General features: G+C 44.4%; 1 protein-coding gene across 6 annotated transcripts in view; it reads right to left on the reverse strand.

Annotated features, from left to right (window-relative positions):
- MSRA (methionine sulfoxide reductase A) overlaps positions 1–25,288 on the reverse strand; it is a 246,367-nt gene that overhangs the window by 66,685 nt on the left and 154,394 nt on the right. For all 6 annotated transcript variants that reach the window (XM_050314806.1, XM_050314804.1, XM_050314808.1 and 3 more), the window contains one exon: positions 24,220–24,326. In XM_050314806.1, the coding sequence (XP_050170763.1) occupies positions 24,220–24,326 (107 nt within the window). The remainder of the gene's footprint in view (positions 1–24,219; positions 24,327–25,288) is intronic.

Consider the following 25,288-nt stretch of genomic DNA (forward strand, 5'->3'; position numbering starts at 1 on the left):
CCTTGACAATATTGATATTTTCTAAGAAGAATAATTTGTTTTCTGAGCTGCCTCATACAGTCTACAAATGGGAATAATGGAAATATTGGAAATAAATCTGTTTTACTCAACTGAGGGAGTCAAAATTCAATTTGGAATCAAATGCTAATTGTGGCTTGAGCACTCTAATCATTCCTGCTTATATGCATTGTGATGTGCTGGAGCTACAACCTGAACATGTCCTCTGTTTGAAATTCTTTCTTTTAGACTCGTCTAAGGACCCAAATGGCTCAAGAAAATACATCTTCACCTTCATCACGGTCTTTAAGTCCCTTCCAACTCAAACCATTCCACGATCCTATAAAGTTCCTAACATTTTATTCCTGAGTTTAGCTCCTCACAGAGCACTATTGCTCTGCATTGCTGGGCTGGTGTCCCTGTCACCAGGAAACCTCAGCACGTGTTTTTGAGGCAGATTTCCCTGTTCACCTTCTCATTCTTTCCTCACTCACCTCCCCTGCCTTAAACACGAGCTGAGGAAACAAATCATATTCCAGACTATGCCCAAGCACCATTAAAAATAGTCATGCAGCACTTTCCATGCATAATTCATCCTTCCTGTATTTCCAGTCCAGGCGTCTTCACTTTGCAAGTGCAAAGTGACAATTCTTGCAGATTTGGGAAATAATCTTTTACATCTGTTACAAGCTCACAGACACCATTTGGCAAGTGTTAAAAAATCCCATGTAGGCCCAGGACTGCAGTGTTCTGTTTGGTTAGAAGAATTCCTGAGCTAAAGCTTGTAGGGAAAAAAAAAAAAAAAAAAAAGAGATGACTTGAATGTTCTCTCCTTCTAAAAGAAATGTTTTAATTTTCCAGCCATTTTTGTGTGTGTGTGTGTATTTCACCCTCATGATTTCTCATCTCTTTCTGATGTTTCACAGAATCACGGAATATCTTGAGTTGGAAGGGACTCACAAGGATCATCAAGTCCCAACTCCTGAGTCTGCACAGGAATCCCACCTGAGACCATGACTTTACTTCTTCTTTTGCAAATTTTGGTGGGGTGTTTTTTCATTGTTGAGTTTTTAATGCTGACATTTCAAGCATCTTTATTATGCCACACCCAGAACAAGCTTCAATCCCTGCTCAGGCTCTTGTGGTCCTGTTCACGTGGCCCGATTCCCTCGGGCCTCTCCTTGTCTACTTTCCCTCTCTCCCTGCCTTTCCCACCAGCCCACGCTTTTCCATCAGCCCAGTTCAGTCTCTACCCCTGCCTTCATCTCCCATCTCCCTAATTTAGCTCTGCTTTTAAGTCTTATTAGTCTTGCCTCAGAAGCGCTGTCATAACAAAGGGGGAGCGCTCGCAGTCCCCCTTCGCAGAGTGATTTAGCAGAGTGAGGAGCATCTCCCTGCATACTAATGCTGCTTTAACAACGCTGCCCAAACACCCTGGTGCCTGTGCTAACACTCTGCAGGCTCCCAAGGAGCTGGGAATGCCATTTGTGTGCACATGAGGAGTTAGGAGGATGGGGGGAATTCACGTTTCAACCAGGTTTGCCATCGGCAGCAACGTCGACTCTTCCCAGTGTTTCATTTAGATGTTTTCTCCTGCTACAGCACCATCCTTTGCTGTCTCCACTTAAATCCTCTCCATTTGCATTCCAGCCCTTCATTGAAAGCAATAACAGAACCCATGCCATCCACAGAGCTAAATAAAGCAATATATATTTAATTAAAATGATGCTGATGCAGCAGCTGGGCTCACAATCCGCCTCCGCCGCTGCACCCGCCGGCAAAGACGGGTCAGCAAAAACATCTCCGATGCTCCAGGGAGCCGATCCCGCCACCTCATCTGAAATTACAAATCTTCCTGAGCGTCCTCGGAGGTTCCCCCTCGGAAAGAGCTCAGGACTTGGAAGTGCAGCCTCAGGCATGGCTGGAGGGGCCTGCGGAGCTTATCGGCCCCACGTGCTCGAGGCAGGTTTGGCAGGTCAGGTCCAGGCACTGCTGCCCAAGGAGGAATTTGCTTTTACTGGTGTGGTCCTGGAAGCACAGCTGGGGAAAACTCACTCCCACAGAGCCACAGCCAGGTGGTTCCTAAGAAGCCACATTTAATCACAGACTTCCAGAACGGTTTGGGTTGAAACAGGGCTTAAATATCATCTCATTCCAACCCCGCTTCCAAGGGGGACACTTTCCACTGCAACAATGTGTGAAGAGGAGGAAAACAAGTTTCCAGTTTTATTTCAAGCTTTGGAGGTGAGACTCTAAAACAGCTGATTTTTTTAAATCATTCACAAAACAGTGGAGGGGGGAAAAAAACCCCACTGTCAGTCTGTCCTTTTTTCAGGCTGTATTTGAGGAACTTTAGGCACGCTGAATGAGCCACATTGATTTTTTTATTTGTGGTTTTGATGGGAATTTAATTGAAAAAGGTGGCAAACCAGGGTTTGAAGCTTGTTTGCAGCATGTTCCACGGGAAAACTGTGAAAAGAGGTTTAAAAAAACACCAAAACAAAAGTGGTTTTTTCTGATCTCCCATCTCCTGGAGCTTGAAATCCTGTGCACTTTATTCATTGCCTGTGGTAGAGCTCATCATGAAAGCTCAGGCTGAAGGCAATTAATTTTTCTTCTTTTATTTTCCTCCTTTTTATGTGTTTGGAAATGGTCAGCAGGATTTGCATCAGCATCACTTCAATAAACTGAAAAAGCAGACAACACCCCGGCCCTCTCCTTTAGGGTTGATCAGCTCAGTATGAAACATCAGGGAAAAAATAACCTGAGACTTCTGAAGTTCTTCCACACACATATGTTGAGTTTAAACACCCTTTATTGGTTCTGGATCAAAAAATGCCAAGGAAAAGCCTGAGGAAGGAAGGAGTGACTGGGTGGGATGGCACGTGAAGACACAGAGGGGCTTTTGAGCAGCAAACAGGTAAATGTGACACATCCCACAGATTTTCTCTGCTATTTTTTAAGGGCAAATGCCTGCACAAGGCTTTGGTGGGGTCACTATTAACTTGCCAGTCTGCAAAATGAGCTTTTAATTTAGTTCTGGCCCAGAATGTGAGGTTTTTCCCAAAATTTGCATAGCAAGGAGCTTGAAAATTCTCCCACTAATCCTGGCCATAGCAAGGCCACTAATGGGAATATATTCCCCCAGAATTAGAGTCCAAGCTTAATTAAGACTCGAGCTATGGGATAATACAGCTGCCTGTTTATTTAGTGATATTTCCACATATTTTGTTTTCTCACCTGGAAGCATTTTCAGTTTGGGATGATAGTTCAATATTCCATTTTATCTGCAAAGCCTCAAACAAAATTGGATGTGTTCATGCTTTTCCCCTTGTAATACAGCCAGAGAATCAGAGAATCATGGAATGGGTTGGGTTGGAAAGGACTTGGAAGATCATCTGTTTCCACCCCCTGACATGGACAGGGACACCATCCACTAGCCCAGGTTGCTCCAAGCCCTGTCCAACCTGACCTTGAACACTTCCAGGGATGGAGCAGCCACAGCTTCTCTGGGAACCTCCTCCAGTGCTTCATCTTGTCAGCAGCAGGTTTGATCTTCCAGCTTCCCAATGTAGTGAAGAAAAAGGATGATTTGTGATAATCTGAGGAGGATCCTCAACCAAATGAAGATATTTTAATCTGGTGTTAACATCCTCTTCTCTCAGCTTTCCAGAAACCTCCTGACTAACTGCTACGCATTCCTTACATAGAAATAATATTAATTAAACAGATATATCAGTCAGATGCAGCCTTTTTCCCTATCTCTAAGCTATGCACAATATAATATCCTGTAGTTCACAGCCTAACAGTGGCACATGAAAATGGAATTGCATTACCAGTGCAGTGTGATGATGAGAAAGCCATCCCATGACAAGCTGTCCCAGGATGATAGTAACTGTCTCACATTATATTATTTTGGGAATAATAAACATTATATGTAGGAAAACATGAAGCCAAAATAAGCTGGGTCATCCCACAGAGCTTGTGACAGATGGCAATTCCAGCTCCATAATCAAAGCAATAATTAACCTGGTTAAAATGAAAATATCAGAGTGGATTTGTAATCCAGTTCTGCACATCAGGGTTGTGCTGCAATATTCAGGAGTGTTTTCAGAGACACTGATCATCCAAATTAAATATGGTTCCTGACAGGAAAGTTCTGGTCCTGCAGCAACCATGGATCACCAATATCTAGGACTTGTCTTTGCCAAAATGGAGCCTGAAATTGGAAAAGAGGAGCTGTTCAAAAGATCTAAACTTCCTTTTGCTTCCATTCACAGCCTGTTTGGCAGTTACTCCATGAATACTCCTTTTTATTCTACTTATTTAACACCTGAAAAGGCTGATTTCAGCCTTTTAGGTCTTCTGGATCAGTATTCAGTTTAAATTCAGTGATGAAAACAAATTCTACATCTATCATTTATTGGTGAGCTGGTTGGTTCTCAGGACATAAGTGTCTCTTTGATTCTTTGACAATCAAAAACACCCGAACTTAAAAATCAGGACTTTCTGTTTAGTTTAGCATGTACAAATACCAAAAATATTTTTACACCTTTTTTTTTTTTTTGTCAGCTTATTCTTGGTTATTGCCCACACAAACAGGTTGGGCCACAAGGTTCAGGAAAATTGAATATTGACGACCAAAATTATGGCTTTTCCACTGAATCTATAAATGTATAAGGGCTTAATGCAGTCCCAGCTCTTTCAAAATGGGGAAAAAATGAGGAGAAATGAGTTCATAAAATAGGAGCACTTTGCACTGATGTGGCCACAGGTCTGGAAGACCTTCCCCCTTGTTATCCAGCCTGGTTTCCTGCCACTGGAAGCTCACACAGATCCCTTCCTGAGCTTTGCAAGCACTGTTGCATGAATTGTCAGATTTCCTACCCATCCTATTCTGTTTGGGCAGCTGTTTGTGAGCCCAAATGCTCTAATGATTATAAAACATCCCATTTCCCAACCCAAATGTAAAGATGGGCCATTCATACCCACCTGGATTTGTGCTAATGTTGTTGTTCACCTTAAACAGCTTTTGCCCCTCTCCCTGATATTTACTTCTTTCCTATTTCTAGGAAAAAAAAAAATAAATCTTTTCTTGCTCAGCCTGTTTGCTGGATCAATCACAGTCTTTTCTCATTAAAGACTTCCTATTCTCCAGTTCCACAGAAAATAACTTGGCTGATGGATCCCAGATTTACACAGTGTCACCTCAGGGTCACCCAGAAGTTGCCCCCAGGTCATGGAATCAGTGAATGGTTTGGAATCCCAGGGTGGTTTGGAGTTGGTTTGAGTTGAAAGGGACCTTAAAAGCTCATCTAGTCCAACACCTTTGGACAACTTTCACTAGACCAGGTTTCTCCAAGCCCCATCCAATGGTCCTGCCCCTTGTCACTGCTTAGAGCACTGGAAATCTCCAACCACCAGAGAAGGTTATGACACTGTTTTTTGCTAAATATTTCCATGAATTTTCTCAACAGGCATGAAAACACCCACCTGAGTGAAAATATTGGCAATAAATCTGTTTTACTCAAGTGAGGGAGTCAAAATTGAATTTAAGATGAAATAGTAATTGTGACTTTACCGAGTGAGTTGCTGACCGAGGCGGGTTATTTAAAACAATGCCGGAAAAGAGCATTCCTTGATTTTATCCTAATCAAAGGAAACACTGGAAGTCCTTCTCACTGACAGAAGCGATTCTTGCAGGGGAATGGCTTCATTCATGCTGGAAGCCAGAGTGTGCTGAGTCATTCATTATTCACCGTGCAGACCAAGGCCAGGCAGGGCTGGGCTCACATCCAAGGAACCAGACTCTCCTGCTCCCTACGGTCCAGTCACGCTGAAAGTGCCCCTTGGGAACTGTCCCCTTGTCAGCCTGGGATGTCTCCTGGGCGTGGCTTTGGAGCTCGTTAGGGAGACAAGGCTGAAACCACGGCAGTGACCGCAGCAACAGCGAGGAGTGGGCACAGGCCAGGGCAGCACCTGGAGCGGGGCCAGCACAGCGTTATCACCCTGGATTTCACTGGGATCCAGAACAGGGGATAAAAGAGCCCAAAGAGGGAGCCCAAGAGATTTGTTTAACTGTGGCTCACTCCATGCTAACTGCAGCTGTGTTCTGGACGACAGCAGAGGTGTCTGCTGGTAAACTGCAGGTTGGGTCCAGCCGCCCGAATTCAGATGCTTTGCTTTGATCTCCAGCTGCTGGTTCAGAAGTTGCAGGTCTTCTCCAGCTCCTTTCACCCTCACAGCCCCACAGGAACGTCTCAGATATCTTGAGGCATCTCAAACTGCACCAGGTGCTACTTCAGGCAACCAAATATTTCAGCCAGCATCTCCTACAGAATGACCAAGTCACTGGCCCCTTGTGTTCATGTTTTAGGAACTCATGTAGATCACCCAGGGTGGATCAGCCAGCCCAGAGCACAGGCATGCACTGGAATTTTGTAGAGGGGAAAAAAAGCTTTGGGGGTTTCCCTTTGATGCAGCACAAAGCCAAACCAAAGGGGGATCATTGCAGGAGAAGAGAGAGCCAAAACAGCCACGGAGAAGGAAAGAAAAGCCATGGGGAAGGTGAGGGCTTCAATGGAGCTGCTGGAGAATCCAGAGGAGGCCACAGAGATGCTCTGAGAGCTGGAGCCCCTCTGCTCTGGAGCCAGGCTGGGAGAGCTGGGGGGGGTTCACCTGGAGAACAGAAGGCTCCAGGGAGACCTGAGAGCCCCTTCCAGAGCTTAAAGGGGCTCCAGGAGAACTGGAGAGGGACTTGGGAAAAAGGATGGAGGGACAGGACACAGGGAATGGCTTCAAACTGCCAGAGAGCAGGGATATTGGGAAGAAATTCTTGGCTGTGGTGAGGTCCTGGCACAGGTTGCCCAGAGAAGCTGTGGCTGCTCCTGGATCCCTGGAAGTGTCCAAGGCCAGGTTGGATAGGGCTTGGAGCACCCTGGGCTAGTGGAAGGTGTCCCTGCCCATGGCAGGGGGTTGGAACAAGATGGTCTCTTCCAATCCACCCCATTCCATGATTCTGTGATAATTATTAACAATAAAGACTTCACCAAAGGGGTACAACTGGACTTTCTGCAATCCAGGCACAACGTTTCAAAGCCCCACGAGAAATAAAACCTGCTTGCCACAATATATTTTGTGTTTTTATGCTCAGAGATAGAGTTATTTCATTTTTGTCTTTTCCACTGTGGGCAAATTCCAAAAAAGTACAAGTTGAAATGGAAAAATACTCGGTGGCCTTTTTTTTGTTTGTTTGTTTGTTTTTTCTTTGTTTTTTTTTTTCAGGTTGCATTTTTCCATTGAAGCAGCAGCATTAATAAACATTGCAGAGCTTTCTGAGGGGAAGATTTCACATCCCCTCTGTGCTCTACCTCATTACCTTTTCATTTGGTTTTGTTTGCTTCTTCCTGTCAGCACAAACACGAGGCACTGTCAGGAATTCAGCAGGTCAGGGGATGGCATTTTTTTGAATGTTCACATAACAGCCTGACCTCCTGCTCACATCCACTAAAAGGGAAATCAGGAAACCCCCCGATTTAAGCCTTAAATGCTAACTGGCTTCTCTATTTGATTTGTTTCTCCTTCCCAGCAATGCTAATTTCAAATTGAACCTCTGACTCAATTAGCAAAATGGGGAAGTTGTTGAGACCTTGGGTAATATTATGTCCCAGTAACAAAAAAGGAAGCCAGGAGTGGTTTGATGCCAGCAACTAAATCCATTTTAATGGGCTATTTTAATTAAACAAATTAAATTAATGATGGTCTCTGCATAAAGATGAATTGCACTATTTAATAGATCATTGCTACGTGCTAATGCCTTTTTTTAATATTATCTTCTAACACTGATAAATATGTAGACACATAAGCCATAAACTGATGGATCTCAAGAAAGAAAAAGCAAACAACTGGTGCAAAAAGGCCAAATAATGGAAAATGTAAGACAATTTTAGCTCCAAATTCCAATTTCCAGTTGAGGTTGTGGCAATGAAATGCACAATTATGGGATAATATAAAATAGGTGGAGTGTACTTTGCCCTCTGTAAGCGAGGGGGAGGATCCAGATAACTTTATCTTCTTTTAGGAACATCCAACTTTATTAGGAACATCTTATTTTATTTTTCCTTCCTTTAGAAGGGTAAGATTTTGCTACCCTATGTGACACCTCAAGGGATTAAGGGCAGAGCTTAGTCAGTTTAAAGGCTGTGAAGCCTCTCTCCCCATAAACTAAAGGGAAAAAGAAAAGAAAAAAAAATGTGTTTATAAGGACTATTAATAAGAAATAGAAATGAAACATCTTTAAAGATGGCTGGGATTTCCATGTAACTGGAGGAGGGTCCACACAATGTGTGGGAACAAGAGGGTAGAACAGGCAGAGAAGCAGCCCTTTAAAATTGGGAGAAAATCAGAGGTCCTGAGCAGCCTGATGAAAGATCTTCTTCTGCCACAATTTTCCATGACTTTTTTTTCCCTAACAACACCTAATTTGTGCTATTTCAGAACAGCACCAGAGCACCACACACACCAGACTTCAGCTGAGTTTGAGAGGACGCATCGTGTCACTGACAGCTACTTAAAAATGGGCTGAGGGGAATCTGAGGTCTGGGTTGCTGCTAAAGACTCCAGGAAAGATTATATGGGATTAAACGGGAATAACTGACAAAATGGATAAAGAAAAGGTGCAAGGTACAGGCACTGCTGGATAATAGGATCACTCAAAGTAGAGCAGACAGGCCTGAAGATGCAAAATGTTCACGTAAGGAGAAGCACTTGGCTTTGGCACCTGAAATTCTGAGGGTTACAGACAATGGAACAGAAAGCATTGCTCAGAGAAAAGATGTAAAAGAAGCATGGACCTAAAAAGGATTTCTTCATCTGCTATAAAAAGAACTCTTCGGTGTTCTCCAAAGTGCATCCAACACTAAATTCCCCTCACCAGGGCAGTACCTGGCTCTCTGAAGATGTGTCAAAGCTCAGGGTCATCCGGGTGCTCACACCCCACACACTGGGGATGCACCACCTTCCTGACACCAGAACTGGGAAACAGGAGGGACATTCATCTCTGACAGCCTTTCCTCTCACAAGTGTCCCTGCACATGGCAGAGGGTTGGAACAAGATGATCTTTAAGGTCCCTTCCAACCCAAACCATTCTGGGATTCTGTGATTTTCCAAGTTCATATTTTACCAGTGAATCTCGGCTCCTGCTGGTTTCATCTCCCGTGAACAACCTGCTCTATAATAAATACATCTTTGTGATGGTTTAAGATAAAGGAATCACAGAATCATTTGGGTTGGAAAAGCCCTCTAAGATCACCCAGTCCAACCATTCCCCCAGCACTGCCAAGGCCACCACTGACCCCTGTCCCCAAGTGCCACATCCACGTGGCTTTTAAATCCCTCCAGGGATGGGGACTCCACCACTGCCCTGGGCAGCTGTGCCAGGGGTGGGCAAACCTGACTTTTCAAGTTAAAAGCTGTAAATGGGGATCACATTTGCTGATTCCCACTCAGCTGGGTTCTCTCCAGTTAGCCAGGACTGCTGATAAATGATGGATTGATCCTGAACCCAGGACATTCCACGACAAGCGGTGGCACGTGAGCCACGATGCTGCCACGCGGGGTTTTCAGCTCTTTCAAAACCACGTTCTGATTCCACTGTATAAAGAATGTTTAAAAATGGAGAAGTGGGCTCTGTATTTTATCCAGCTCCCTGTAGCTGAAGTGAGGCAGCTCAGAATCCTGGTGTTTATACCAGGGGGGTGGAGGATTGAAGAAGCCCCAGCCGACGTGGCAGGATGTTAATTCAGGCCTCTTAACGTATTCCCAGCCAGAACAAATCAAAGAAGAACTGTGCTTAAAATAATACTAATAAAAAAAGAAACAACAGCTACAGGTGTAGATTGTGAACTGGCATTATCCTCCCTTGTTTTAAAAATGACATGGTAATTCTAATGACAAACTATGTTATAAATAGACACTTAATTATAATATCTCGGGTTTGGCATCTGCATTTTCACCCTCAGAGAGGCAGAAGCTGAGGAGCATTTGCTGCAAAACTGGAGACCTAACAGAGCAAAAGGAAACATGGAGTGAAGTTCAACCAAACCCACAACCTGCTGCTCTTCACACCCTGCCTTTCACTGCTGTCCTTCTCGCAGGGGGAGAAAGGAAATCACCCTGGACCTCAAATGCCTCAGCATGTGAGTGACCTACCCCTGGCACACCCCCTCCAAACTCATGCCAACCCTCTGGCCAAGGGTGAATGACCACCAGGCACCTGAATCCAGCCACTTTGGGAATTTTCTCCCTCCTCTCCCTGCCCATCCATGGGTCCACTGGCTACAGCAGCTGCCATAGAAACCAAAGTGCTGCTCTGCAGCACACGGAGCAGATGTCACACGGAGCAAGATGAATGTGAATGTGGTGAGGGGGGTGGATGCAAGAGGAGGAGGAGGAGGAGGGAAAGCAGCATCACACATTCAGAATTAAATGTTCCCAGCAGAGGGAGTGAGTCATTCCTGAAGGAAAGTGCAAAGCTGCAATATTTTTTCCCCTGTGCTCTCGATGCACATCCGCAAACAGGGACATACAAACCTCCATCCTGTACTGGAGGCAGGGAAAATTAAATGACAAGGGATGAGGAACAGGTGGAGGTACTTAATGCTGTCTTTGCCTCAGCCTTTAATAGTCAGAGCAGTTGCCTCTGGGTAGCCAACCCCCTGAGCTGCAAGACAGAAACAGAGAGCAGAATGAACATCCAGAATCCAAGGGAAAATGGTCAGTGACCTGCTCCAGCACTCAGACACAAAATTCCACGGGGCCAGATGGGATCCACCCAAGGGTGCTGAGGGAGCTGGAGGAAGTGCTCACTGAGCCACTTCCCATCATTTATCAGCAGTCCTGGCTAACCAAGAAGGTCCCAGTCCACTGGAAGGCAGCAAATGTGACACCCATCACATGAGTGGATAGAGAACCAAGGTTTGTGGATAGTGAATCCATCAGTAGGACAAGAGGAAATGGCCTCAAGTTGCACCAGGAGAGGTTGAAATTGGATAACAGGAACAATTCTTCACTGAAGGGGTGGTCAGGCATTGCACAGACTGCCCAGGGCAGTGGTGGAATCCTCAAACCTGAACAGATTTCTTACTTAAAAACCACGTGGATGTGACACTTGGGGACATGGCTCAGTGGTGGCCTTGGTAGTGCTGGGGAATGGTTGGACTTGATGACCTTAGAGGGCTTTTCCAACCTAAACAATCCTATGACTCTAAACAAATGTGCTTCCATCTCTTTGGCACAGGTGCTTGAGTCCCTCGTGCTTTGCTTGCTTGTGAAAACTCTGATTTTCTCGTGGTATAAATCAATGCCTAACCTAAAACAACTCTCTGAGGCTGAATTCTGCTGTCACTTCAAAAATGCCCTTTAGGGCTTTTTCCTTTCCTCCCTTCCCAGGATAGTACACAAATATGACATTGTATGAAGTCAACATACACCAGACAGGCATTCTGCATCCAAAAAGTCACTAATTTTTAGTCCTAACAAGCCATAAGCCAGCCATGCACTGTGTGTTTACTCAGAGTAAAAATTACACCAACCAGTCTGGAGCAGTGTTTGATTTCCTCTGATCAGACTGTTGAAAATTAATATCTTTGCCTGAAGTTCTGTTTTGTTTCGCTGTTTAATTCACAAAAGGCCATTCTTAATATTGTGATCTTTTCCCAGCACAGGCATCATCCCCCCCTCCTTTCTTCCTCCCCTTGATATGTCTTGTGTGTGTCTAATTCACTATCTGACATATTTGTGGAAACATTATCACACAATGAAATTGGGGGGAAGGGGTGAAATCATGTTCTTTTTATTCATAAACTGAGAATTGGAGCAACCTGGTCCAGTGGAAGGTGCCCCTGCCCATGGTAGGGGGTGGAACTAAATGATCTTCAAGGTCCCTTCCAACCTAAACCATCCTAGGATTCCATGACAAATCACAAATAAAGGGGATGAAATGTTTTCCAAGCCCCCCTTCAGCTGGGCTGTGGGATGAATTCACAGTTATACACAGCAACAACAGCAGAAAATGATGCCTAAAAAGTGGAATCTCTTTCTCCAGCCTTTATGTATTTAAATGTCCCTCCCAAAACTCACTTGGTAAAATAACGTTTCATACAGAAAATGTGCATTTCCAGCTTTCTGGAGCAAAATATCAAAAAAAAGCACAGTGTCCCCTTTGGTCCTAATTTATAAACACCGAGATTATAATTCTGCCTTAGCTGCGAGGTGAAACAGCGTTCTGTGAATTAGACAAATGTGGGAAAATAATCCGAATTCCGGGAAACCTGACGGTTTGGGTTGCACAAAGAGAAGGGGAAAAGCTCCTCGTTCCCTGCCCTTGCACGAGTGCTTTGAGCCCACTAGAGGGCAATGAAAGAAATCAGGTTCTCCTCCAGCCCTGGAAAATCCCCTCGTTTCGCACTGAAGGCTTTTCCTATAATAATATATCATGGGATAATGGGGGAATAAATTTCCTATGGTTGTTGGCACATAAAACAGCAACCACACATATATATATATATATATATATATCTAATGGCAAGAGGAGCTGGATGAAAAATAACCATCCAGGATATAATTAGCTGATTGAGATAAAAATAAAAAACACCACAGAAAGCGAAATGATGGTATTAAAAGTGCACATTTGTGTGTGCACGTGGAAATCCTCTGTTTATTCGGAATTTTTCTCTGGGTGCTTGAAGCTCCACAAAACTTCATATTTTTGGGCTGAAAGTTGGAACTAAGTTGTATTTGCTGGAGTAAATTCATTTTATAGATTTTTTTTTGGACAACCATTCAGCCATTTCTGAGAAATATAAGGGGTGGAAATATTGTATTTTCCATGTTTAATAGAAATAATCTGGGATGCTTTGTTACGGAATGCAAAAAACGAGCCTTGAAGTTTGCGGTCGGGAGTCCTTCAGTGCAAAGAACCGGTTAATAAACCCAAAGTTGTCTAATTTTTCAACTTCTTTTCGAAAAAAATGTGGGTTTCACATAAAAGACGGTTAACATTGAATATTCTAGAAGAGGGAATGAGCACCAGTTCCCTGTAGCACTTCAAAAGTAACACAACACACACACACCCCCCACTGTGAATTTGTACATGGTTAAAAACAAAAACAAACACCCCCCCCCCCAAAAAAAGATGACATTCAATTGGAAAGGAATATAATTAGTGTCAATCAACATGTTTTTGTAGAAAACAGGTCAAATATAAAACCCAACATCTGTCTCTGATGCCATTACAAGTTCAGCTGGCGCAGGAAACTTTGTAGATACAAAGCAGGGAACATTTTGTGTTGGATTTAATAGCACATAATCATTTTAATTAAAACAGAAGTGCTATATGGTGTTAATATAAAGAATGATAACTGGATTAAGATGGACTTTCACCAGGATTATGAAGTGCAGTGATCAAGGTTTAGAAATAATTATAAAATTAGTGCTGGTGCAACTGGAAGATCACATGAAGGTCAGAGTTTCAGCAAACACTGATAACACCAGGGTGCTCAAACTGCATCTTTGAGCTCTTTAGAACACATTTAAACCCCAAATTCTACACCTAGGAAGGTGAAGACTAAAAATTATCCATCTAGGAACAAAGAATAGAGGCAAATCTACAGAAAGAGGGGTATAACCAGCAGTGACCTTTATTTATGGCATTGATTAAGCTCATTCTGGGCTATTGCATCCAGATTTTCTTCACAGGAAAAAAAAAGAAAGAAAAAAAAGGACAAAAAACTTCAAGAAAATTCAAAATTAAATTAAAAAAAAAACCTTTAAATTAAAATTTTTAATTTAAAATTAAAATTAAAAAATCATTTTAGTGCAGGTCACTGGTACTTCCAGTGCCTAAAGGGGGCTCCAAGAGAGCTGGAGAGGGACTTGGGACAAGGGATGGAGGGACAGGACAAGGGGGAATGGATTCTCATTACCAGAGGGCAGGGATAGATGGGATATTGGGAAGGAATTCTTGGCTATGAGGGTGGGGAGGTCCTGGCACAGGATGCCCAGAGAAGCTGTGGCTGCCCTTGGATCCCTGGAAGTGTCCAAGGCCAGGTTGGATGGGGTTTGGAACAACCTGGGCTAGTGGAAAATATCCCTGCCCATGGCAGGGGAAGGAACTGGATGATTTTTAAGGTCCAGGTCCTTTCCAAAGTGCCTTTATGTGTAAAAGAGTTTTTCTTCTCTGAACACCTTCAACACAGTTCCTTTAAAACTTGAAAAAGAGATGGGTTTAACAGAATCAACTAAAAATAACCAAAGCAAAGGAGGAAGGAGCAGCCACAATGGAAGCACATTAACCTCAATAAGCCCCAGGAAGCTGCTTGCTCGGGGAAAGGTCAGGATTAAATACTGCAGAGCAAAAAATCCTGAGGGTTGGGAGCATGGACTCACTGAAGATGATTTCTCAGCCTTTGATGACACTTCCTGAAGTGGCCCTGGCCCAGCAGAGCACAAACCTCCACAGTCCTGCAGTAGGAGGTATCTCAGGGTGCTTGAGGCAACAGGAGGAGGGAATAGATTTTGTCCAACTTGATATGTTGGGTAATTTGATTTACTTTTTGACCCTGTGAGTAAATGGCAGTAAAGGTCAGCTGGAAAAAAAAAAAAAACAACAAACAGTTTATCTTTGTCTGCAAGGATAAAGAGAAAGGAAGGTTTTTCAGAAACACAGGCCTGAGGGAGAAAATTTGAAGACTGGGGAAAATGTGGAACCAAGAAGGAAGGGATGTGGGGCAAGGTCGAGTGGCAGGAGATCCTGGAAAGCAAAAGAGCCAGGAAACAACGTGGGGAGGAAACAAACAGCAAATAAAGGCTGAAATAAACTCTGGAGTGGGGAATGAAGAGGGAAAGACAGATGAACTGATTTCTCAGCTCAGTGGAGAGGTGTAAGACAGGCTTTGCTTGACCCTGTGAGCACAGCGTGGGGTGAGAGCAGATACTCATCTCACACTCTCACTGGTACCTCACCAGCCAGGCCCTGCAGCAGAAGATGACAAAATAACCACCTGCAGAGCCACTGAAGACAATCACAGGCATAAAAGCAGTGATTCCTGAGCTGAGGTTTCTGTAAAAACAGGACTGAACTCAGGCAAACCCCCCTGATGTTACTGCCTGCAACCCTACAAAGCTGGAGCACAGACAGGGGATGGGATTGTCCATCAACCAAACAGCACATCCCGACCTCCTCCTGCAGTCTGGCTCTTCCTGAGATCAGTGGACACTCTGGATGTGGGAGATCCAAGGGGGGAGTGGCTTTAAGCTGAAAAAGGGTAGATTTTGGTTGGATATTGGGAAGGAATTGTTGGCTGTGAGGATGGGGAGGCCCTGGCACAGGTTGCCCAGAGAAGCTGTGGCTGCCCCTGGATCCCTGGAAATGTTCAAGGCCAGGTTGGACAGGGCTTGGAGCAACCTGGGACAGTGGAAGGTGTCCCTGCCCATGGCAGGGGGTTAGAACTATATGATCTTCAAGGCCTCTCCCAACCAAAACCATCCTGTCACTCTATGATTCCACGATAAAACAGCAATAAAAGAAAGAGATCATTCTACAGGCTGTGGAATTCAATAAAGAAGAAAAAAACCTCGATGAGAAAAGATCACAAGATCAAAACAAGACGTGGAAACATCACTTGCTGAAGCATCCTCTGGTTTTTCTTTGCAGGAAATATTGACTAGTTTTCCCAAAAGCCAAGAGCTCTGTTTGAAGGAGTGACACACTTCAAACAGAAAATAATGCAGCGAATTCTCTGACAGTTCAGTGGGGAACAAAAAGGCTGAAATGAAAGAAACTCCTGGGACAGGTTTTTATCTCAGTGGCATTACTGGAAATCCAAAGTAATTCCATGGATTCTAATGGTGCTGCTTTGGATTTGCAGCTGTAAGGCTGATCTGCTTTGGGTTCTGCAAAAGAATCTTAAGAGTTATTTAAGCAAACATTAACATCAGCTAGAAAACAACTTCACCAGGGGATGACAGTTTTCAGTAGATGCTGTAGCCCTGTGGTTATCAAATTATATGAACTTGAGGGCTTAAGAGGACACTCCTATGCCCATGTTTAGAGACTCAAGCAGCAGATTTTATAAATATTGAGTATCTGTCATTTCCAAGTGAGAGCTTTGTGGAGCTCAGAACTTCCTGAAGTGTCATTACGCTCAGATACATTTTTGGCTTTGTTTTTTAGAGTTGGATAAACAGTGGGAAAAGTGTTCCATGAGAACTTACTTGAATCCTGGCTCGGGCACACTCTTGTCACCAAGAAAACTTGAGGCTTGAGCAGTTCTTTGGATCCCACAGCTTTGCACTGAGGATAAGCAAACTGTTTGGATGGCAGCAGTAACGATCCCGTGCTCGTTAAAGATGCCTGTGCCACTTAAAAAAGGCTGTTTGTTTCATTTTTTAACTTGTATGGCAGCCACAAACCAGGCCAACCCCTCTCCCCCTCTCCAGATCAATAAAGAAGGTCCCACTACAAGCCTTATCCTTCACTTGGAAATGGATGGATCCAAAGGCCAGAGCAGAATTAAAACACAACATTTTCACACATCTTGAGGCCGAACACATCTGGTGACATTTTTCACTTTTAATTCCTGGAAATCTTTGATTGATTCAGTTTTAAGGGTTGTGTTTATCCCAAAGAGAGCAAGACCCAACACAGAACAGCGACAGCTAATGATCATCATCTTTCTTTTGACCTTCTTCTAGATTGTTTTATCCTGTCCTCCACAATAGTTAAACTAAGCTCCTCGAGAGCTTCCTGAAGAGAAGGAACTCCATCCTGTTCCCTGTAATTCACTGTGTACTCTTCAACCATCATTATCAACATCATTATCAAATTTATGCACCTGACATTTAATATGCTTGTGAAACTTTTGGAGTGCTGGAGCAGATGCATAATCAGGATCAAGAAATTCAAAAGCCTGAACTAGGAGCCCTTAAGGACGATCCCAGATGCCACTGAGCCACGTGAGAACACATTTACAGGCTGACACAGAGGGTTTTATCCTCTGTGTTGGCATCACTGCAGACTCTGCTGTGTTTCCTCCCCACTGGTATGACCCAGGAGCCACAGGAGATCTGTGTCCAGCTGGGGTGGAGGCTCAGATGGAGTAGGACACCTCCAACAACACTAAACTCCTGTAGACAAGGCAAATCAACCCTTTAAATATTCATTTTCTGAATAACACAGAGATCTGCCCTGAAGATTGAGAATTCATCTGCCTAAGTAGATGAAAATTTGATGTCTACACAAATTGAGCGTGTTTTTACATCACTGGGAAGCTGAGCAGAGCAAGCCACGCAAAGCAGGAAATGTTTTATTTACAACCCACTCTTGGAGTCAAATCCATCCGATATTTACATTAGTTTATTGTAGGGCGATTTCTAACATCAGTTTAAATGTCCAATATAAGCTTCACATTCACAGTGCAATAAAGCAAATGGCTTCTCTGCTGACCTCTGTGACCTGCCAGATGAAAAAATGATTGCAAAATAGAAAATACGGTTCCATCGTGTCGTTCAGAGTTGTAATTTCAAATGCATGATTAGCTGTATTTGCATCAGTCACAGGGCCAAGTGAAAGGCCCTGCCTTTATCAAGTGAACACAAGATATGCAGAATTGAAAACTATAAAAAAAATCTTGCCTTGCTCAGCATTGATAAAAGCACAATAAAATGAGCTGTTGCTGCATCCAGGGAACAGAAATAACGTGCATTTGGCTGAACTCAGCGTAGTTTGGTGGCACTGCTCTGCCTCAGGGAATGCCCCAATCCTGGGAAATCTTCCAGGCCAGGTTGGATGGGGCTTGGAGCAACCTGGGATAGTGGGAGGTGTCCCTGCTCATGGCAGGGGGTGGAATGAGATGAGTTTTAAGGTCCCTTCCAACCCAAACCATTTGGGGATTCTGGGATAAATTCAACAAAGGAAGCACACGTGGGTTGTTAATCAGTGTTGACAATAGGACACGTTGTCTCCCAGATATTTATTCCAAGAAAATCAAACAAGACAACTATAATATTAGAGAATCATAGAATCATTGAGGCTGGAAAAGATCTCTGAGACCATCGAGTTCAACCTTTGACCAATCCCCACCTTATCACCCAGCCCAGAGCACTGAGTGCCACATCCAGTCGTTCCTTGGACACCTCCAGGGATGGGGACTCCCCCACCTCCCTGGGCAGCCCCTTCCAATGTCTAATCACCTTTTCTGTGAAGAAATTCCTCCTACTGTCCAACCTAAACTTCTCCTGGTGCAGCTTGAGACTGTGGTGTCTCCTCATCCTGTCCCTTGTTCTCTGGGAGCAGAGCCCAACCCTCCCCCCCTCCACCAGCTCCCCCCTCCTGTCAGGGAACTGCAGAGCCAGAAGGTCCTCCCTGAGCCTTCTTTTCTCCAGGCTGAGCCCCCCCAGCTCCCTCAGCCACTCCTGGTTCTCCAGACCCTTCCCCAGCTCCGTTCCCTTCCCTGGACACGCTCCAGCCCCTCCATGTCCTTCCTAGAGGAGCCCAGAACTGGACACAGCACTCCAGGTGTGGCTTCAGCAGTGCCAGCACAGGGGAAGAATCAGCTCCCTAATCCTGCTGCCAGGCTATTGCAGGTATAGTCAAGGTGGCATTGGCCTTCTTGGCTACCTGGGCACACCTGGCTCATGTTCACCTGCTGTCAACCACCACCCCCAGGGCCTTTTCCAGCTTTCCAGCCACTCTGCCCCAGACTGGAGCGCTGGAGGGGGCTGTTGTGGCAAAAATGTAGGACCTGGCACTTGCCCTTGTTGACCCTCACACCACTGACCTAAGCCCACAGATCCAGCCTGTCCAGATCCCTCTGCAGAGCCTTCCTACCCTCCAGCAGATCCACATCCCACTCAACTCTGTGTCATCCACGAATTTGCTCATGTTAGACTCAATTCTCTCATCCAGATCATCAATAAAGATAGTAAACATTTGACACTGAGCCCCGGGGACATCACTGGTGACCAGATAACTGAATGCAGCCCCATTCCCCACCACCCTCTGGGCTCAGCCATCAGCCAGTTCTTAACCCAGCCAAGGTGCCCCTGTCCAAGCCATGGACTGCCAGCTTTTCCAGGAGGATCCCATGGGAGAGGGTGCCAAAGGCTTTGCTGAAGTCCAGGTAGACACATCCACAAGTTCATCCTAAATTCACGCCATTAATTCTTTTATCTCGCTGCCACTGTCACCAAGAAATGTATTAGTGTTAGTTCTCTGCTGTGAGGGGACCAAATTTTCTTGGAGTGACAAAGAACTCCAATTTTCCGCCATTTACAGTAACATGAAAAGAGTTTGCAACTGTTCACACAAAACCTCCTCATCCAGAGCCAAATGCAGCTTTCTCAGAGAGGGATGAACATTCAAAGGGTATCTCTGTAGCACAGGGAAGTGATTACAAAACAAAGAATGGCTCAGCTTATCAGATCAGCTTTGCTTGTTTTCCTGAGAGCCACCAACCATCAATCAGGAATCGAGTCACTGCCATTCACATCAGAGTGAAGCAGAGATAATTTGATACATAAAGCTCTGAATTAGACAGAATTTGAAGAGCAGTAAGCAGGTGTTATTTTTTTTTATTGACTATTGTATTGCTTTAATAAAAACAATCTAATTTTCAAAGAGCTATTTAACTTTTCCCAGCCAAAAATCACATGAAAAACCACCTCCCAGGCAAAGCCTGTTCTAAACTCACACAGCACATCAGATAAAAAAACAGATGAGTGTTGGAAATTCACTCCACAAGGCATTCCTTCATGGAATTAACCACTCAGAACTGTAGATCTCAAAGGTCTGTGAAGAGCCTTTACTCCAGCTTCACAAATACAATCCCAGCCCCCTCATCTCCATTTAGTTGCTGCTCCAAAGCTCATTGCGCTGGCCAGGAAATTCCACTTTTTCAATCTCTTCTCTCTAATACCAAATATAAAGCTCTTGGGTTTGTACCTGAGGGTTTTGCTGGTTTGTTCCCACATCATCCCACAAGTTTATGGAAGTTTTACAGTATCTGTTCAACTGCTGAGCTGCAGAGATCGTTGCATCTTTGGTTGGCCAATGCTAATTCCCTGTTTCCCTTATCCTGCAGAGCACCTCCATCCATCATCCCTGCTCTGGAGCCAGGCTGGGAGAGCTGGGGGGGTTCACCTGGAGAAGAGAAGGCTCCAGGAAGACCTGAGAGCCCCTTCCAGAGTCTAAAGGGGCTCCAGGAGAGCTGGAGAGGGACTGGGGACAAGGGATGGAAGAACAAGACATAGGGAGAGGTTTCCTACTGGCAGAGGGCAGGGTTAGATGGGGATATTGGGAAGGTAGGGAGGCCCTGGCACAGGTTGCTCAGAGAAGCTGTGGCTGCCCCTGAATCCCTGGAAGTGTCCAAGGCCAGGTTGGACAGGGCTTGGAGCAACCTGGGCTAGTGGATGGTGTCCCTGCCCATGGCAAGGGGTGGAATGAGATGAGCTTTAAGGTCCCTTCCAATTCAAACCATTTTGTGATTCTAAGGAGGGGAGGGACTCACTGTGTTCTTGGAGCCTTAAAACTCAGTGTTAGTGCTTCACAAAACAAATGCAGGCTCTGATTTTGAAAAAAAACCCAACAAATACACACTTCTTCCCACCCTGATTTCACTCCCTGGATTAAAATTGCCTTGGTAATTCATTTGAAAACTAAATCCAGCCTTGCAACTGTCTTGAAAATTGAGTAACCTCAGGTTCAACTGTATTAAAAAACCTCAGCTTCAGGCAAAACTGATGGAACAGCTCATTCACAGTGATTTTACCAAGCCCTGGCCCTCATTGTATGTTTTTCTGATTACACTTACATTGTGTTACCATTTACCAGCAACACTATTGTATTAGAATACATATCAGCACTGGCTGACTCTGACTGCATGTTCTCAGCTTCATCAGCAGCTCAAGACACACAGCTCGATGCATATTCAGTGCTGTGATGCCATTTCTCAGCTGCTGGAGCAGCTGCAGGAATCAGCAACAAGTTTCACAACTTGAAATAGATGCAACCTTGCAGGATCCTTGGGCTCAGGGCACATCTTGCCTCTCACTCACAGGCTGGTAATAAATCTCCTTTTTATTGTCATTTAATATAGAAGTACAGGATCATTTAGGTTGGAAAAGCCTTCAAAGATCGAGTCCAACTGTTCCTCAGCACTGCCAAGGCCACCACTGACCCATGTCCCCAAGTGCCACATCCACATGGCTTTGAATTCCCTTCAGGGATGGGGACTCCACCTCTGCCCTGGGCAGCCTATTCCAATGCATGATCATCCTTTCCAGAAAGGAATTGTTCCTGTTATCCAACTTAATCCTTCCCTGGCACAATTGAGGCCGTTCCCTCTTATCCTGTCCCTTGTTCCCTGGGAGCAGAGCCCAATCCCCCTCCCTGGCTCCCATCTCCTGTCAGGGAGTTGCAGAGCCAAAAAGTCCATCCTGATCCCTCTTTTTCCCAGGTTGAGCCCCCCCCAACTCCCTCAGCTGCTCCTGCTGCTCCAGCCCCTTCCCCAGCTCCGTTCCCTTCCCTGCACACGCTCCAGCTCCTCAATGTCCTTCCTGAATGGAGGGGCCCAAAACTGCCCCCAGGATTTGAGGTTTGGCCTCAGCAGAGCCCAGTGCTAAGGTGCTGACTTCACCTGCTGGTGGTTGAGAGGACCAACTACAGCTACTGAAGATCAAACCCTCTCGAAACACCCATTCTGGTCCTTGGTCCAAAATGGTTTGTTCTGCTCCTTCCAGCCCATGCTGTTTGCTGAACACACTCTCCGTCTTCCAGGGAGAAGCCAATGCCTCAGGCAGCCAGTCCTGGAGGCAGGAATTCAAGATATTAACCTTGGGGTTGGATGGTTTCTACCCTCAGTAAACAAAATTGTTTCCTTTAAATGATCAACCCTCCCCGTCTTTCTGGAAAGAAACTCCTCTAACAAACACATCATTTTCTGGTTGAAGGCCATTCTTAGCTCTCTTCCAGGCCCTCAGCTCACAAACACCTCAACAGCACATGCACGATTATTCAGGGAACAAACAAATAAATGGCATTTTGGTTTTATGCCTTTGCAGCCACGGTGCAGTTATTGTACTTGTCATATTTGTGAGCCCTTTCCCCCCTTTGGTGCCTGGAAAAATCAAGCATTGTGCCATTCCCACGTGGTTTTGTCCCTGATTATCTGGCACGTGTCACTGCCAGAAGAGCCTGATATTTATTTTAAATTGCTGCAATAATAAGGGAAGTGGCTGTATTAGATTTACATTAAAATCATGTAATGCAAAACATTTAATATGAAAAGGGATTCCTGAACAAATTGTTTGCTCAGTGTGTTTCCCATACAACCACTCCACTGCTCCTGCAATACCTCAGCAGATAATATTGTAGATATTGTTGTTAATAATACATAGGAACCACAGATCCCTGAGGAATTTTGGTACATATTTGCTGTGTTTCCTTAGCTGGCAACACCGTCCCTTCCTTCCCCACTTCAGTGCAAAAACAAACTCCACATGTGCTCGCTTACAGTTGTGCCTAATTATATAAATGTACTAATTATACACACTTTTCAAATGGTGATAGACTTCAAAGTAGGTAAATTTTAAATGGTGCCATTAAGGAAATCTATTTGATGATGGAAATTTCTGTAATATCATCTTGCAATCTCCTACCTCGCAATTTTGCTTTCATGTCAGTATTTATTTAATGACAAATAACAGCAGAGAATAAAAGAGATGGGAAAGCAAATTAAAGCTGTAAGATTTACGGGGTGATACTGGTCAGCAGATGCTAACAGAAAGGAATAAAAGGAACTCGGAAAAGCAATGGATCTGAGGGAAATAACGAGAAAAAAAAGTTCTGAGTGATAAATACGAGCAGTGAACCTTCCAAAAACCACTCTGTTAAATCACATAAGCACCTGCAAGACTGACTTCTCCCCATGTGTTCAGCTACTCACGAGAAAATATGTCACTGAACACCTCATTTACAAGCACAGTTCTCACACTGCTGAGAAAGGCTTTCTGTTTATTTGCTTGCAGTTCAGAGCATCTCTTTGCACACAAAATAATTCCGACTGCAGGAAGGAACCAGCCCTGTGAGAGCTCAACCCACCAGGCACACACACACTGGGGAACCCCAAACTGCTGCCCAGGGTTTCAGCAGCTGAACCTCCTCTTTGGACCCTCTGACTGGCGTATCCCCACCCTCCAAAAACACACTTGTTTCCTTTTAACGTTAAATATTCACCCCAGCTCCCGGTTCTTTAACGTGACACAAGTGAGATCGTTGTATAATTAAACATACGAACACTGGGACTCTTTCAGCGCTCTATAAGTCCATGCCCTGATGTTCCAGGTTAAGTGCTTGGGTTTTTTTTCACATAAAGTATAAGCATTTATATTTCATATAAATGAAAAGAATTTCTGTTTCATAAAAATCGTAAGAATTTCTATTTCTGCGTTGTAGAATCCGGATCTCGCTTTGAAAAGAGCGCGAGGCAGCTCAGACAGCAAGCACAATGCAGAGACACTGCAGGACACTAATCCCCCTGCCTTTAGTTAAATAATAGCTTATGTGGCAGGGAAGAGACAGAATCCATCTCCCCTGAAAAACAGGGCTGTACAGAGGGGGGAATTGGTTGATCTTCTCTCCCACAAATCCTTGTGTCAAAACAAATACTCTTAGCACGTCACGGGCTGTCACATCCCATCACAGACATTTATGGAATGGCTTCATAGAAGCATCTTACAAGCAGCAGGTGGGTGATGCTGAGTTAGGCAGCTCAAATATTGATCAGGACCTTCCCTCAAGGTTCAGGAACTCTTGGGGCTGAGATTTTGGGTGAGCCCTTCAGAGTACAGGGTTCAGAGGTGCTGGAATAGCTTTAGGATCACAGATTTCTGCTCCGGTGCACCCACATTAAAAAAAATCTCTTCCAGAGATTCAAGATATCTCTGCACAAAGAACTATCTGAATAGTTACAAAATGACTCACACAAACCAAAAACACTCATAAAAGTTGGAATTTAAAGCAACTGTGATGCAAGTTCAGTGTTGGAACGAGGAGCTCCAACAGCAGCACAGAAAATGCACGGCACAAGGAGTGATTTTGTGCTCATTAGTGACATCTTTGACCTCTGCTCCTACAGGAAGGAATTCCACACCCTTCCCAGTGTTACCTTTTGATATTCTTCCTTAGACCTCAGGGCAGCTTCCATCTGTTCCTGGGAGAAGGTGTAGATGGCCGAGCGGTACTGAGTGCCAACGTCATTGCCTTGTCTCATCCCTGGAGAGAGAGAAAACATGGAATGCCATGAGGATCAGCCTCTCCCCCTCCCTGGGCTGCTGGGAGAAGGTCAATACACCTGAATTTCATAGAATCTTAGCACGGTTTGGGTTGGAAAGGACCTTAAACCATCCAGTTCCAACCACCTTTTCAACACCTTCCACTAAATTTAGGATGTTCCATGCAGCTGGATCGGCACAGTCTCGTCCAGCAGGTATTTTTAGGAAGACCAAAGTTCTTTGGTTAAAGAGTCCTGAAGAGATTCAACAGTGATATATCCATTTAAATGGCATGTAAATGAGCATTTTAGATTTATTACATCACACCCCAGTCAAACTAGAAATTATCAGGGTTTGGCTTGTGACTGCCCCCAGACTACAGAGACCCCTTTGAAGATTTCCATCAACTCTCAGGACTATGGAGATGAAATGGAAAAGAAAATACATGTCCTGATACCCCCCAAGCAAAGGGCAGAGGGTAGGGAAAGAGCCTGTGATGCTGGGGAAAAAGATGCATCAATATATTATTACTCATTAAATCCTGGGAAGTTTTATCCCTCTTTGCCTTTAGAAAGCAACAGAAAAACAATTTAAAGGATAGGACAATAAACAAATGAAAACTGGCTGAAATATTTATGAACAAAGAGATACAGAAATACTTTAAAATACGTATTAGGACTAAAATTCCTTTTGATGACCAACAGTTATATAAAAGAACCTGATACCAAAACATGTTATGGAGTTTTCTGATGATTTGGGTCACTTTTTAATTGGTAAATTTTATTATTACACCTAAAAAAAATCACTGTGCTCTTCATCAATACTTAATAGTGTCAACTGCCAGGCAGGGAATGTTTTGCTCATTCCTTTGCAGATTCTTTTCAGGGAGCTCTTGTAAATCCAGTGCTACTGAAGACTTAGGAGGAATAAAATTAGTCCAGGCCAGGAAAGCCTTAGTTTTGC

The sequence above is a fragment of the Myiozetetes cayanensis genome, unplaced genomic scaffold (assembly GCF_022539395.1).
Source record: "Myiozetetes cayanensis isolate MyiCay16 unplaced genomic scaffold, myiCay2020 scf2-11, whole genome shotgun sequence".
Lineage (NCBI taxonomy): Eukaryota > Metazoa > Chordata > Aves > Passeriformes > Tyrannidae > Myiozetetes > Myiozetetes cayanensis.